The 13,028-nt window shown below is 36.0% G+C and overlaps 1 protein-coding gene across 3 annotated transcripts in view; it reads right to left on the bottom strand.

Moving 5' to 3' along the window:
- The window catches only part of LAMA2 (laminin subunit alpha 2), a 681,429-nt gene that overhangs the window by 82,516 nt on the left and 585,885 nt on the right, over positions 1–13,028 (bottom strand). For all 3 annotated transcript variants that reach the window (XM_069598353.1, XM_069598354.1, XM_069598356.1), the window contains 2 exons: positions 8,167–8,283; positions 6,306–6,488 (listed from right to left, as the gene is read on the bottom strand). In XM_069598353.1, coding sequence (XP_069454454.1) covers positions 6,306–6,488; positions 8,167–8,283 — 300 coding nt within the window. The remainder of the gene's footprint in view (positions 1–6,305; positions 6,489–8,166; positions 8,284–13,028) is intronic.

Raw genomic sequence — 13,028 nt, 5'->3', positions numbered from 1 at the left:
GAATATGATTAGCTTAATTCAATGCTAATTTTTAGCTTCAGTCCCCAAACTAACCTTTATAGCACAGAAATTTAGTCAAAGAATCAAGGAATTGGAAGCATCTTTAAAATGTCACCGAGTCTGTCCAAGCCAGAACTGTACTTAAATCAGGATTTTCACCCAAAATTAGTTATTTCTTTTTCTTTTTCTCACTGTCTTTCTTTGTACATCTTAAAGAGAAAAGCTATTAAAATGTCTTCTGAAAAACATTTCAATGTTGAGCAACCCTCAGACTGAAGGCCTACATTATACATTAAATTTTTCATACTGCAGTTCATTTTTGTTTTGAAAAATAGTTGATTCTCCTGTTCTCTACATTAGGTTGAATCACATTAATCTGTCACTTTTGTAGCTAAAATTTAAAGGAGGTTGAATATTGATAAATTAGAAAGGGGTTTAACCCTAAAACAACTGAAGGTTATTACTGATCCTTAGACTTCCAGCTTGTACTTTTCATAGGTGGGGGTACATGACATATGGAAAATCAATTATTCTGTCCCTAGCATGCTGGCAGTCTTATCCAAACTATGTCATTTATTATCTGACCAAGCATGTACTGTTCTGTTTTCTGTCATTGTGACTCTGATGAAAAAGTGAAACTGCTTAAGGTCCAAGGTTATTGGCCGTGATGAACGAGAAGTGATCTGAGACTGAATCTTTAGGAATAAATCAAATGAGTGCAAAGTTAGTTAAAGTTAAGTCGTTCAGTCGTGTTTGACTCTTTGTGACCACATGGACTGTAGCCCACCAGGCTCCTCCGTCCATGGGATTCTCCAGGCAAGAGTACTGGAGTGGGTTGCTATTTTCTTCTCCAGGGGATCTTCCCAACCAAGGGATCGAATCCAGGTCTCCCGCATTGCAGGCAGACGCTTTAACCTCTGAGCCACCGGGGAAGCCCTGCTGGAATCTTTAGGAATAAATCAAATGAGGGCAAAAGGAAGTAAGTAATATTTTGAACTCATGCTCACAAATATGAGTTATATTGTTCAGTTCAGTTCAGTTGCTCAGTTGTGTCCGACTCTTTGCGACCCCATAAATCGCAGCACGCCAGGCCTCCCTGTCCATCACCATCTCCCGGAGTTCACTCAGACTCATGTCCATTGAGTCCATGATGCCATCCAGCCATCTCATCCTCTGTCGTCCCCTTCTCCTCCTGCCCCCAATCCCGCCCAGCATCAGAGTCTTTTCCAATGAGTCAACTCTTCACATGAGGTGGCCAAAGTACTGGAGTTTCAGCTTTAGCATCATTCCTTCCAAAGAAATCCCAGGGCTGATCTTCAGAATGGACTGGTTGGATCTCCTTGCAGTCCAAGGGACTCTCAAGAGTCTTCTCCAACACCACAGTTCAAAAGCATCAATTCTTCACTGCTCAGCCTTCTTCACAGTCTGACTCTCACATCCATTCATGACCACAGGAAAAACCATAGCCTTGACTAGATGGCCCTTAGCTGGCAAAGTAATGTCTCTGCTTTTGAATATACTGTCTAGGTTGGTCATAACTTTTCTTCCAAGGAGTAAACATCTTTTAATTTCATGGCTGCAGTCACCATCTGCAGTGATTTTGGAGCCCCAAAAAATAAAGTCTGACACTGTTTCTACTGTTTCCCCATCTATTTCCCATGAAGTGATGGGACCAGATGCCATGATCTTAGTTTTCTGAATGTTGAGCTTTAAGCCAACTTTTCCGCTCTCCTCTTTCACTTTCATCAAGAGGCTTTTTAGCTCCTCTTCACTTTCTGCCATAAGGTGGTGTCATCTGCATATCTGAGGTGACTGATATTTCTCCTGGCAATCTTGATTCCAGCTTCTGTTTCTTCCAGTCCAGCGTTTCTCATGATGTACTCTGCATAGAAGTTAAATAAGCAGGGTGACAAACCAGTCTGTTGTTCCAGGTCCAGTTCTAACTCTTGCTTCCTGACCTGCATACAGATTTCTCAAGAGGCAGATTAGGTGGTCTGGTATTCCCATCTCTTTCAGAATTTTCCATAGTTTGTTGTGATGCACACAGTCAAAGGCTTTGGCATAGTCAAAAAAGCAAAAATAGATGTTTTTCAGGAACTCTCTTGTGTTTTCAACGATCCAGCGGATGTTGGCAATTTGATCTCTGGTTCCTCTGCCTTTTCTAAAACAAGCTTGAACATCAGCAAGTTCATGGTTTACATATTGCTGAAGCCTGGCTTGGAGAATTTTGAGCATTACTTTACTAGCATGTGAGATGAGTGCAATTGTGCAGTAGTTTGAGCATTCTTTGGCATTGCCTTTCTTTGGAATTGGAATGAAAACCGACCTTTTCGAGTCCTGTGGCCACTGCTGAGTTTTCCAAATTTGCTGGCATATTGAGTGCAGCACTTTCACAGCATCATCTTTCAGGATTTGAAACAGCTCAACTGGAATTCCATCACCTCCACTAGCTTTGTTCGTAGTGATGCTTTCTAAGGCCCACTTGACTTCACTTTCCAAGATGTCTGGCTCTAGATTAGTGATCACATCATCATGACTATCTGGGTCGTGAAGATCTTTTTTGTACAGTTCTTCCGTGTATTCTTGCCACCTCTTCTTAATATCTTCTGCTTCTGTTAGGTCCAGACCATTTCTGTCCTTTATCGAGCCCATCTTTGCATGAAATGTTCCCTTGGTATCTCTAATTTTCTTGAAGAGATCTCTAGTCTTTCCCATTCTGTTGTTTTCCTCTATTTCTTTGCATTGATTGCTGAAGAAGGCTTTCTTATCTCTTCTTGCTATTTTTTGGAACTCTGCATTCAGATGCTTATATCATTCCTTTTCTCCTTTGCTTTTCACCTCTCTTCTTTTCACAGCTATTTGTAAGGCCTCCCCAGACAGCCGTTATATTGTTAGCGATGTTTAAAAAGAACATAGGTCTATTATTCAGTCAATTCAGTTCAGTCGCTAAGTCGTGTCTGACTCTTTGCGACCCCATGAATCGCAGCATGCCAGTCCTCCCTGTCCATCACCAACTCCCGGAGGTCACTCAGACTCAAGTACATCGAGTCAGTGATGCCATCCAGCCGTCTCATCCTCTGTCGTCCCCTTCTCCTCCTGCCCCCAATCCCTCCCAGCATCGGAGTCATTTCCGATGAGTCAACTCTTCGCAAGAGTTGGCCAAAGTACTGGAGTTTCAACCGTAACTAATAGAGTTGCTAGATCAAGAACTATTTTCTCTTGAAATGAGGGTTATGGAGTTCAAAGCTCTTGTTACATAATTGTAAAGGGAGTTAGCATAAAGATAGTTACCCCTTCAGTTTTACACTTTAAATAAACCATTTGTCCATTTTCCCCCTTCCTTTAATTCCCCAATATTACTCTGATTTTCTTCAAATCATTCTAGAAGTGAGAAAAATGGATTTAGACTTAGATTTATGGAAATGAAAAAATGGTTACGGAGGGATTACTTAGGCTTAGACAAGTAATAGATCCCTTTCTTTTAAAGCTCCCGGAAGTTTTTACCAAATTTTTCAGAATGGTACCTGGAAGTCCCCTTATCCCTTGATATTTTTGCCCCTCTGTCTTCTGGAACAGTCAAAGTAATATAGAAATTATCTTCTTGAAGGTTTTTAAAAATAAATCACCTGTGATTTTGAGTCTAGTGTTCTCTTATGCTGTAGTATTTGGAAACTTCTTTTTCCTATGATTATTTGTGTAGATTTTAAAATTACTTCTGAAGATAGATTGTGATAATAATGTTTTATTAGAAAGCTATCTATTTTAGAGTTTAAAATTTATTAGCCTAGAGTTTTGCAAAGTCCTCTCTTATGTGCTAAATTTCTTCCCTTATCTAGTTATATCTCCTGCAAAACTTTGCCTATTTGTTCTTCATTTTCCTTCATTTAAGCAGGTCAAGCATCTAAAATATTTTATCTTTATATTTCTAAAGATATATCTCTTGAATATATCACATCTATTATTTTCTGTCTTCTAATTTATTAACTCTTTTTCATTGTTTTTATTTTAGTTATTCTGTTTGACCCTTAGAGTTGATTGCCTAACTTGTTTATTTCAAAGCTTTTTAGTAATATAATTGCCCTCATTTTCCACTGAGGATAGACTTGGTCATATTTCTCAGGTTTAGATATGTTCAGTTTTATTTTTATTATTTTCTAATCTGTAGTTTTATTTATGACTTGGAATTTAAACTATGAGGTGTTTAAGGCAGAAAATTTTTATATCTCAGTGATTGCTTGTTTGGTAAGAACTAATTTTATTAATTCTATTTTATGCTTCTCCAAGTATAATTCTCTTGAAGTTGAGAATAATTGCTTTAAGGAGTGGAGAATGAACTTCAGGGGACAAGCAACAACAACAGTGCAGATTTGATCTACTTTAATTCTGCTAGAAAGAAGTCATTTGGACTTCAGTGACTGCATTTGTATTATCAGAAGCATCATAATTCAGTTAAATCTATGAAATAATTCAATGTTCTACTTTAATATGGATAATATATTTCACTAATTTATCAACCACTCATTCACACACTAATTCCTTTTCTATATCTAGCATTCTTACTGTGACATTGGAAAGAAGAGCTATCCAGTGTTTAAAGCTATACTAAAACATGGAAACATGCAAAGCTGAAGCTTTTTGCAATAAGCAATCAAGCATAAAAATTACTAAAAGGTATGCAAGTAAATATATACATACTGATTTCTGCAGGTAATTTCATATGGAAGTAAAAGAGAAGAAATAGAAAATTCATGAGAAAATATTTTTCATAGATATTTTAAAGTAGTGACTGTCAAGAAAAATAGTACTTTTCACAACAGGTGCTAATTACAAATTCACTCCATTTTAAATCAAACAAGAGTTATCAAATAAAAATCCACAAAGCATGTCACTTAGCAGGCCACTGTTCATATTAAAAGGAGTTTTATTATCATGTTCTAATAAGATAGAAACAGACCCCGTGTAATTAGTGTTTATAGGTATTAACTTTCTTTTCATAGATGATAGAATCACAAAAGGGAGATAAATATTATACAAGGCCACTTTCATTTAAGAATCAGTCTGAAAATGAATAAATGATAACATAAAAGAGTGATATTTACTTTAAAACTTCTTTTTTTTTTTTTCGGTGGGGGGGGGTTGGATATTGTGATTTGGCATGCCTGTGAACCAGTTATTCAGACGGAATCTGAACTCAGAGTTAGGGGGAACCTAACTCTGGGTTTACTCAATAAAAACTGAAAAACTATATGTCTTCTTTTTTCCTTTCCTGAAGAAATAATGAGAGTGAAATCCTTTTCCCTAACTCTGAAGTGCACTTAGCTATGTTTGCACTCCTCCTTGCCCAGGAAAGAGTTAGGTTAGTAGTATCTATGATTTCAAAGTATCATTAGCCTTTGATTTGAGGCAAAGATGCTGAAAAATCAGGCTCCACTCCCCAAACAGCGCTTGTAATATGGATTATACATTGTATAACGTCAATAACTGTGTTTTTGTTATTACACTCTACAAATGTTTTAATTCCCAATAAATACACTGTTTCTATATAAAGAAGGCTAATCACTTGAGACTGTAAAGTACAAAGAATCAAGCATCTCCTTTGGTACAAGCACATATGAAGATAGCATTTTATCACCTGAAAGAGTAAAACAATATTAAAAATTATAATGCTTATTACTTAATAATTTAAAGTACGATATTTAGTTCTCCCACATTTTCTAAGTAAATCCATATTTAACTCAATATAGTTTAAGACAATATACAAAAGACATGAAGAAATATTCTTGATAAACTAGATAAATATTTTAATTTTCTGGTAATATTTAACTAACTAGAATCTTAAGTAATAAAAGACCAGTATTTCCCAAATTTGAATGCATTCAAGTTGATCCCATTTAGTATTCTCTTCTAACAGGCCTGCTAATTAGAGGGCTCTTTGACCTCTAGGTTCCATGGAATTTCAACAACTATGAGGATATAATTTCCCAAGTATAACTGCATTTTCAATTATACTAAAGGATTAAAAAGTACTTGGCATCCCTATGCCAAATACCATGCAGGCTTTGAGAATTCTTAATTTCCTCTTAACGGATGAAATTTGAATAAGATAAGCTCGAGTGAGGAGCTGGGAGTCTTGTATTCCAGTTCTAGAGCCTTAGGCATTCAATTCCCGGGGCCAGTCTACGAAGGGAGGAGGGCAGACTGCATCACTATGAGGGCCCCTTCCTGCTCTAGCAGCTATGAGTCCAGGATACCTTTAGAGTGTGAAGAAATAAATGCAATAATCAAAGTGAGAAAGGAGATCTTACTGTTTTTGGAAGGATCTTTTACCACAGCATTTGTTTTGGCTACGCTGTCTGCTAGTTGATTGTAATTTTTCTTCAGGCCATCAAGGTTCTGGTGAAGATCTTTAATCTGCGCCAGTACATCTTTAGCTGTGTCGTTGGCTTGCCTTGCTTTGTCTTTCACGGCTTGCAGTTTAGCAGCTGTGTCTGTAAGCAGAAGACGGTATGAGAAACAAAACAAAGGGTCTGGAGTTAGTGGCTTAATCCATGCTTGTCAAAGAGGCTGCGCCCGGCTGACCTCAGGGACTCAGGCATGAGGGAAAGGCTGAACTTTGTCTCATTCAGCCACAGCAAATGAAGTACATTTTCAGTGAAATTGAATTTTCTCAGGGACCTTCGTTATGAATACCTGATTAGCCCTTAAAATAGCAACGTGATTATTCTAAAAGTTCATTGTGGAAGGCGATATTGTGATTTGCTGCTGAACATATTAAAGCGAGAAGTTTATCCATCTGAATCATATAGCTTCATCGAAAGTAGTTTTAACATTTAATCTGCACTTCCAGGGTTGGGGGGAGGGAACGAATGTATTTCAATTTTGATAGAGACTTTTTCAGATATATTAGACCATGTGTTTGTGTAAACAATTTATATTTGTTATCAGCATTGGATATTTTCTATGAACATATTTACCACTGAAGAAGTGACATGAAAATCAGTAAAGTCACTTGGGCTTTTTAATGTTAAAAAGTGAAAAAAATCATTAAGGTTTTAATAGCTCCTGTTTGGTATAGATGTGTTTCCTTCACCATAATTTTTATAAAAAATGTACATTGTACATATATTTATGTGCCTACTAATATGTTGTAGATTAGGGGTTAGGATCACAGCCCCTGAAGTTAAACTGTGAGGTTGGAATCTTATGTCTCTTTTAACAATGGTCCTCAGTGTCCCATCTAAGTTTGTCTGTTGTAAATTGGAGATAATAATGCTGTTCACCTTGTTGGATTAGTATGAGGGTAACATACACTTAACATAAACATGCTGAATAAGCCTTGCTTAATAAATGTTAGCAACTCTTGCTACTGTTGTATCATGCTATTAAAATATAAAAATAGTATCCCGCCCAAAATAGTGCTTTCAGTAACTAATAACAAACATTAACTCCAAGTAATAGGTAATGCATAAAAAGATATTCTAGACATGGTTCAATTTTAACATCTTAATGTTTTTGCCAAGAAAAGTGTGCGGAAAGGCAGCTGGTTCTCACCTATTACTGTAGGTACTGTGTATGTGCTAAATCGTTTCAGTTGTGCCCAGCTCTTTGTGACCCCATGGACTCTAGCCCGTCAGGCTCCTCTGTCCATGGGATTCTCCAGGCAAGAATACTGGAGTGGGTTGCCATGCCCTCCTCCAGGGGATCTTCCTGACCCAGGGGCCAAATCTGAATTTTTTATCTCTCCTGCATTGGCAGGTGGGTTCTTTACCACAAGGCCACCTGGGAAGCCCTGTAGATACTGTAATAAACTGCAATTTTTTTGGTAGTAAATCAACATTTTAGAGGATAGTGTCTGTGTGATTTTATTCTTTCCCACCAATGTAAGATTTCCTGGGCTGAAATGTGGAAGGACAATATAATAACAAGATGTCTATTACTTTCTTTTTTGTAATTTATTCCTACAAATGTCAGTTAACAAATGATAAACATTATGGTGAAAACTGTTTCTTAGTTTCTCATTCTTACAAAGAATTCATTAGTATGAAAACCATGATCTAATAGCCTGACAATGGTACAAATATAGTGCTAGGAAATACAGGCAGAAGTTGGAACATTTTTTAAAAGTTTATTTCCATTAGGATAGTTTGCAGTGTCTGGAATTCTTACCATTTGGAACAGCTGCTAGCTTTTCCAAAGTGTCATTCAAAGCTCTCAGGAGATCCCTGTTTCTGATATTGGCATTGTCTAATCTGGCTGTCAAGCCATTCAGTTGGTCATCATTTTCTGTGAACAGAAAACAAAAAAGGATGAAACAATTTTAATCATCTGTGAACTTACAGATGGATATAAAATTTCAGGTTCTTTTATTTTATAAAATTAATTTTTATTGGAGCATAGTTTCTTTACAATGTTGTATTAGTTTCTGTAGTACGGCAAAGTGAATCAGTTATATGTTCATATATATCCCCTATTTTTTGGATTTCTTTCCCATTTAGATCACTGCAGAGTGCTGAGTAGAGTTCATTGTGCTATACAGTAGATTCTCACTAATTATCTAATTTATACATAGCAGTGTATATATGTCTCCCAATTCATCCCACTCCTGCTTCCTCTCTTGGTATCCATACATCTGTTATTCTTGTCTGGGTCTCTATTTTTGCCTTGCAAATGAGTTCATTTCATGCATTCATCAAAATGAGTGCATCATTTTTCTAGATTTCACATAAAAGCAATACTATACAATTTCAGGTTATTTTATTGTTGGTTTTTTTTTTTAACTTTTTTTTTTCTTTACTACATGAGTTCTCAATCCTGAACCCCCTTCCCACCTCCCACCCCATATCATCTCTCTGGATCATCCCCATGCACCAGCCGTAAGCATCCTGTATTTCAGGTTATTTTAATATAAAATTATTTAATAATAAGAAAATTGATTTAACTTATTGGCATCTGTATACAAATATATTTCAGATCAGATTATAAAATATATATTTATATGTCCATGTGACACACAAATATATTCAACAATTATGTTTTCTCTGGTATCTAATCTTTATTTGACTTAATTTGATGGTTTTCTATGGAGAAAAACTTTGAAAGATTTGGTCTTTTATTGCATTTATAATGATACCCTCTTGATATCACTCAAATTAATATCATTATTTTTAAAACTTTATTATCGAAATGGACACTGAATTAGCTTTTAAAAATCTCAAATAGATATGTCTATCAAGCAGAATTTCCCAGCTTTACTAAACATCACTTAGTAATATTTGAAAAAAATAAAAATCAAAGGAATGAAAAAATAGCCTCTGGCACATTTTTGTTTTTTTTTTTTTTTAATAGAGAAAATAAAATTTTACAAATTACTTTAAGTAGGCTTTATATAGGTTTTTTCTTGCTACTTTAGCATGCTTTCTTTAACATTAAAATATATAATTTACTGTGGAAGTGGAAGTGTCAATCACTTAGTTGTGTCTGACTCTTTGCAACCTGATGGACTGTAGCCTGCCAGACTTCTCTGTCCATGGAATTCTCCAGCAAGAATACTGGAGTGAGTTGCCATTCTCTTTTCCAGGGTATCTTCCTGACCCAGGGATCGAACTTGGGTCTCGTCCACTGCAGGCATAGTCTTTACCATCTCATACACAGGGGATGTCAGACAATGTAATATTACTAGTATAAATTGTCCAGCTTCTCTCCACTAATTTTTTAACATGTTCAAATGTTGTTAGTTTGTATATAATATTGTATTTTATAGCAGATAAAAACCAGGAGTGACACAAGAAAGATAACGATGGTGTGAAGAATGATGTACTAAATAATGTACTTGCATTTTATACCTGGTTGTGCTGGGTAGTTTGTTTTCTCTGTGCAAATATTTTTGTTTTTTCATTTAAAGAAGTTAAAGAAAAAAAGTAACTTGAAATGCTGAAGACCATTATCTACCAACACCGACTGTCGCTCTCATCACTTTCCTGGTACCCAGAGTGGGCAGACCAGGAGAGACTACTTCTCACTGAACAGAGCAGAGCAGTTTTGATTGGATTGTGTGTCTACCCATTGCAGAGGTAGTGCATCTGGCTTCTTGGAAGAACGAAACAAGCCACTGGCAGCTTAGGGAACAATCTTTGTTTTTATTGGTTTCATCTGGGAAGACTAGCAAAGGGAAGGGAAGATAGATGGAAGATTCTTAACTATCAGTGTTCTGGATGTGATAAAGAGTACTGAACATATTAACTAATGATCCATTCCATTTCATATTGGGGTTTTATAGGCAAACGAATTACACCACTGTTATACCACAGTAATATAAGCACATAATATTGTTGGAGGCATCTGCTTTTAGGTTCCAAGCCAAAGACCTAACATCATAGAAAAATAAAGCATAAAATATTCCAGAAAAACATGGCTCTAAAACATCAACATGTTCATTTCAGTCACTAAGATATTATTTTCAATGCTAGTCCTTCAAAATATACTTTCCAAGTAATTAGATTTTCTCCTCTGTCAATCACAATTTATCTTTCTTTTAATACTTCTGTTATTTTCACTGTACTAAAATAAAATCTTTGAATAGGTTATGGAAAGAATACTTTTTGAAATAAAGACAATCTTACTATGACTGTGATATCTATACAAATTCCCTGAGAATAGTTAAAAGCTGTTCTTTTGATATTATTTTAGAAGTCTTCATCAATTAAGGAAATGGAACGGTACAAATTTCATTTCTTAGTTTCTTGATTGGATTTGACTTTTTAAACAATGAAACATTTAAAATGTGCTGGCAAGCAAGATATTCATGTATAACTGAGAAAACCATTAATTTAAAGGGCATCACTTGGTTTATACTATTTTATGAATTCTGATAACAAATACTGGCTGAACAATCAGGCCAATTATTCAGAACAAAGACTGACTTGAGGAACATTGTTACTGCCATTCCTCAAGTTTCAAAGCACTAATTTTGTTCCTCTGCTTTCTGTACTAGAAAGTCAAAATGGGAATATTCTGAGCCTATTCTGATTTCTTTGTTTCAGGATTTGACTCTATTCTCTTCTTAATTTATCCTTTCTTATACCCTGATCATTTTTCTCTGAAGTACCTTTTGGAATTTCTCAAACCAAGTCTAAACACTTTATCACTTTGTCAGTCTAATTCTTCAGAAAAACAGAAGTTGTGTGCAGAAAACAATTGCAGATTTTAAAATGGAAGACTTATAAAATGTTAGCCATGCAAACCTAGGAAAATAAATGATCCAAGGCTGCCTTTAAATGGAGATACCCGAGGCAGAGGTTTCTATAATTAAAATGAAGGAAAGAACCCATGTGGTTCAGTTTGAATGGTAACATGGACAAACAGAAAATTATTGGTAGTTAAGATAAATCCAATCCAACTCATAATTTTTGATAAACAAGAAAAGGAGCCAAATTGTAATCCACAGTGCTACCTTGCACACCTTTCTCTCCTTATTTCCTCACTTTTCATACCCATTAGCTATAGCTAAGTCACCTATGCTCTCTCCAGATACCACACCCACTGAACCTCAAAGGCTACATATACATGCTCTAATTTTATTTTAATTTTTTTGCATGTATTATTCTGTTTATTATTATTATTATTTTAAGTTGTACTATATATATATTTTTTAATTTTAAAATCTTTAATTCTTACATGCGTTCCCAAACATGACACCCCCTCCCACCTCCCTCCCCACAACAACTCTCTGGGTCATCCCCATGCACCAACCCCAAGCATGCTGCACCCTATGTCAGACATGGACTGGCGATTCAATTCTTACATGATAGTTTACATGTTAGAATTCCCATTCTCCCAAATCATCCCACCCTCTCCCTCTCCCTCTGAGTCCAAAAGTCCGTTATACACATCTGTGTCTTTTTTCCTGTCTTGCATACAGGGTCGTCATTGCCATCTTCCTAAATTCCATATATATGTGTTAGTATACTGTATTGGTGTTTTTCTTTCTGGCTTACTTCACTCTGTATAATTGGCTCCAGTTTCATCCATCTCATCAGAACTGATTCAAATGAATTCTTTTTAACAGCTGAGTAATACTCCATTGTGTATATGTACCACAGCTTTCTTATCCATTCATCTGCTGATGGACATCTAGGTTGTTTCCATGTCCTGGCTATTATAAACAGTTACATGCTCTAATTTTAGCTCTCCCTTTCTCATGCACTCCCCACACATTAGAAGACAAATGTCCAGGAATGAATTTGGCAGAGACAGAGCTCATAAACTGAGGGAAAAGAAGCAGAGCAGCCAGGCTGGACTGTGAACACGCCTGACAATATCAGTTCCCTTCATTGTGTAACCCTGAGTGAGGTAGATGTATTCAGAATGAAAGTCACTAGACACATTTGCTAGTCACTTCCATTAATAATAGTACTAATTTACTCATGTTGACCATGTTCCTGTTACTGTGTTAAACATATCAGCGTTTAGCTTACTTGGAACTGGTAATACTGAACTATGTAATAGTTCAAAATAAAGCTATTACAAGTATTTCTTTGATCACTGATGATGCATTCTTTTATATATTCTAGGCATTACAGAAAGTCGTATAGTGCAATGAAATAATTATAGGACTTAGAGTTGGAAGATGTGGGTTCAAATGTCATTTCTATCCATTTTTACACTTAGAGTTGGAAGATGTGGGTTCAAATGTCATTTCTATCCATTTTTACATGTGTAAAATTAAGATAACTTCATATGACTGATACGAGAAATCAGTTGAAGGATGTATGAGAAAGTATTGGATGTTTTATGTAGTTATTAAAAGGTAACAAAATAATTCACATTGGTTTGGTAATTCACATTGCGTTGAGAACTGCTTTGGTATTTTTGCCGGTTTTCAGTAATGTTATTTATGATTTACTTTCTTCTGTGATCCCTGGGTTGGGAAGATACCTTGGAGAAGGAAATGGCAATCCACTCCAGTACCATTGCCTGGAAAATCCCATGAACAGAGGAGCCTGGTAGGCTACAGTCCATGGAGTCGCAAA

This window comes from Ovis canadensis, chromosome 8, assembly GCF_042477335.2.
Source record: "Ovis canadensis isolate MfBH-ARS-UI-01 breed Bighorn chromosome 8, ARS-UI_OviCan_v2, whole genome shotgun sequence".
Classification (NCBI taxonomy): Eukaryota; Metazoa; Chordata; class Mammalia; order Artiodactyla; family Bovidae; genus Ovis; species Ovis canadensis.
The sequence above is the reverse complement of the archived record's forward strand: the minus strand, read 5'-3'. Positions and strand labels throughout refer to the sequence as shown.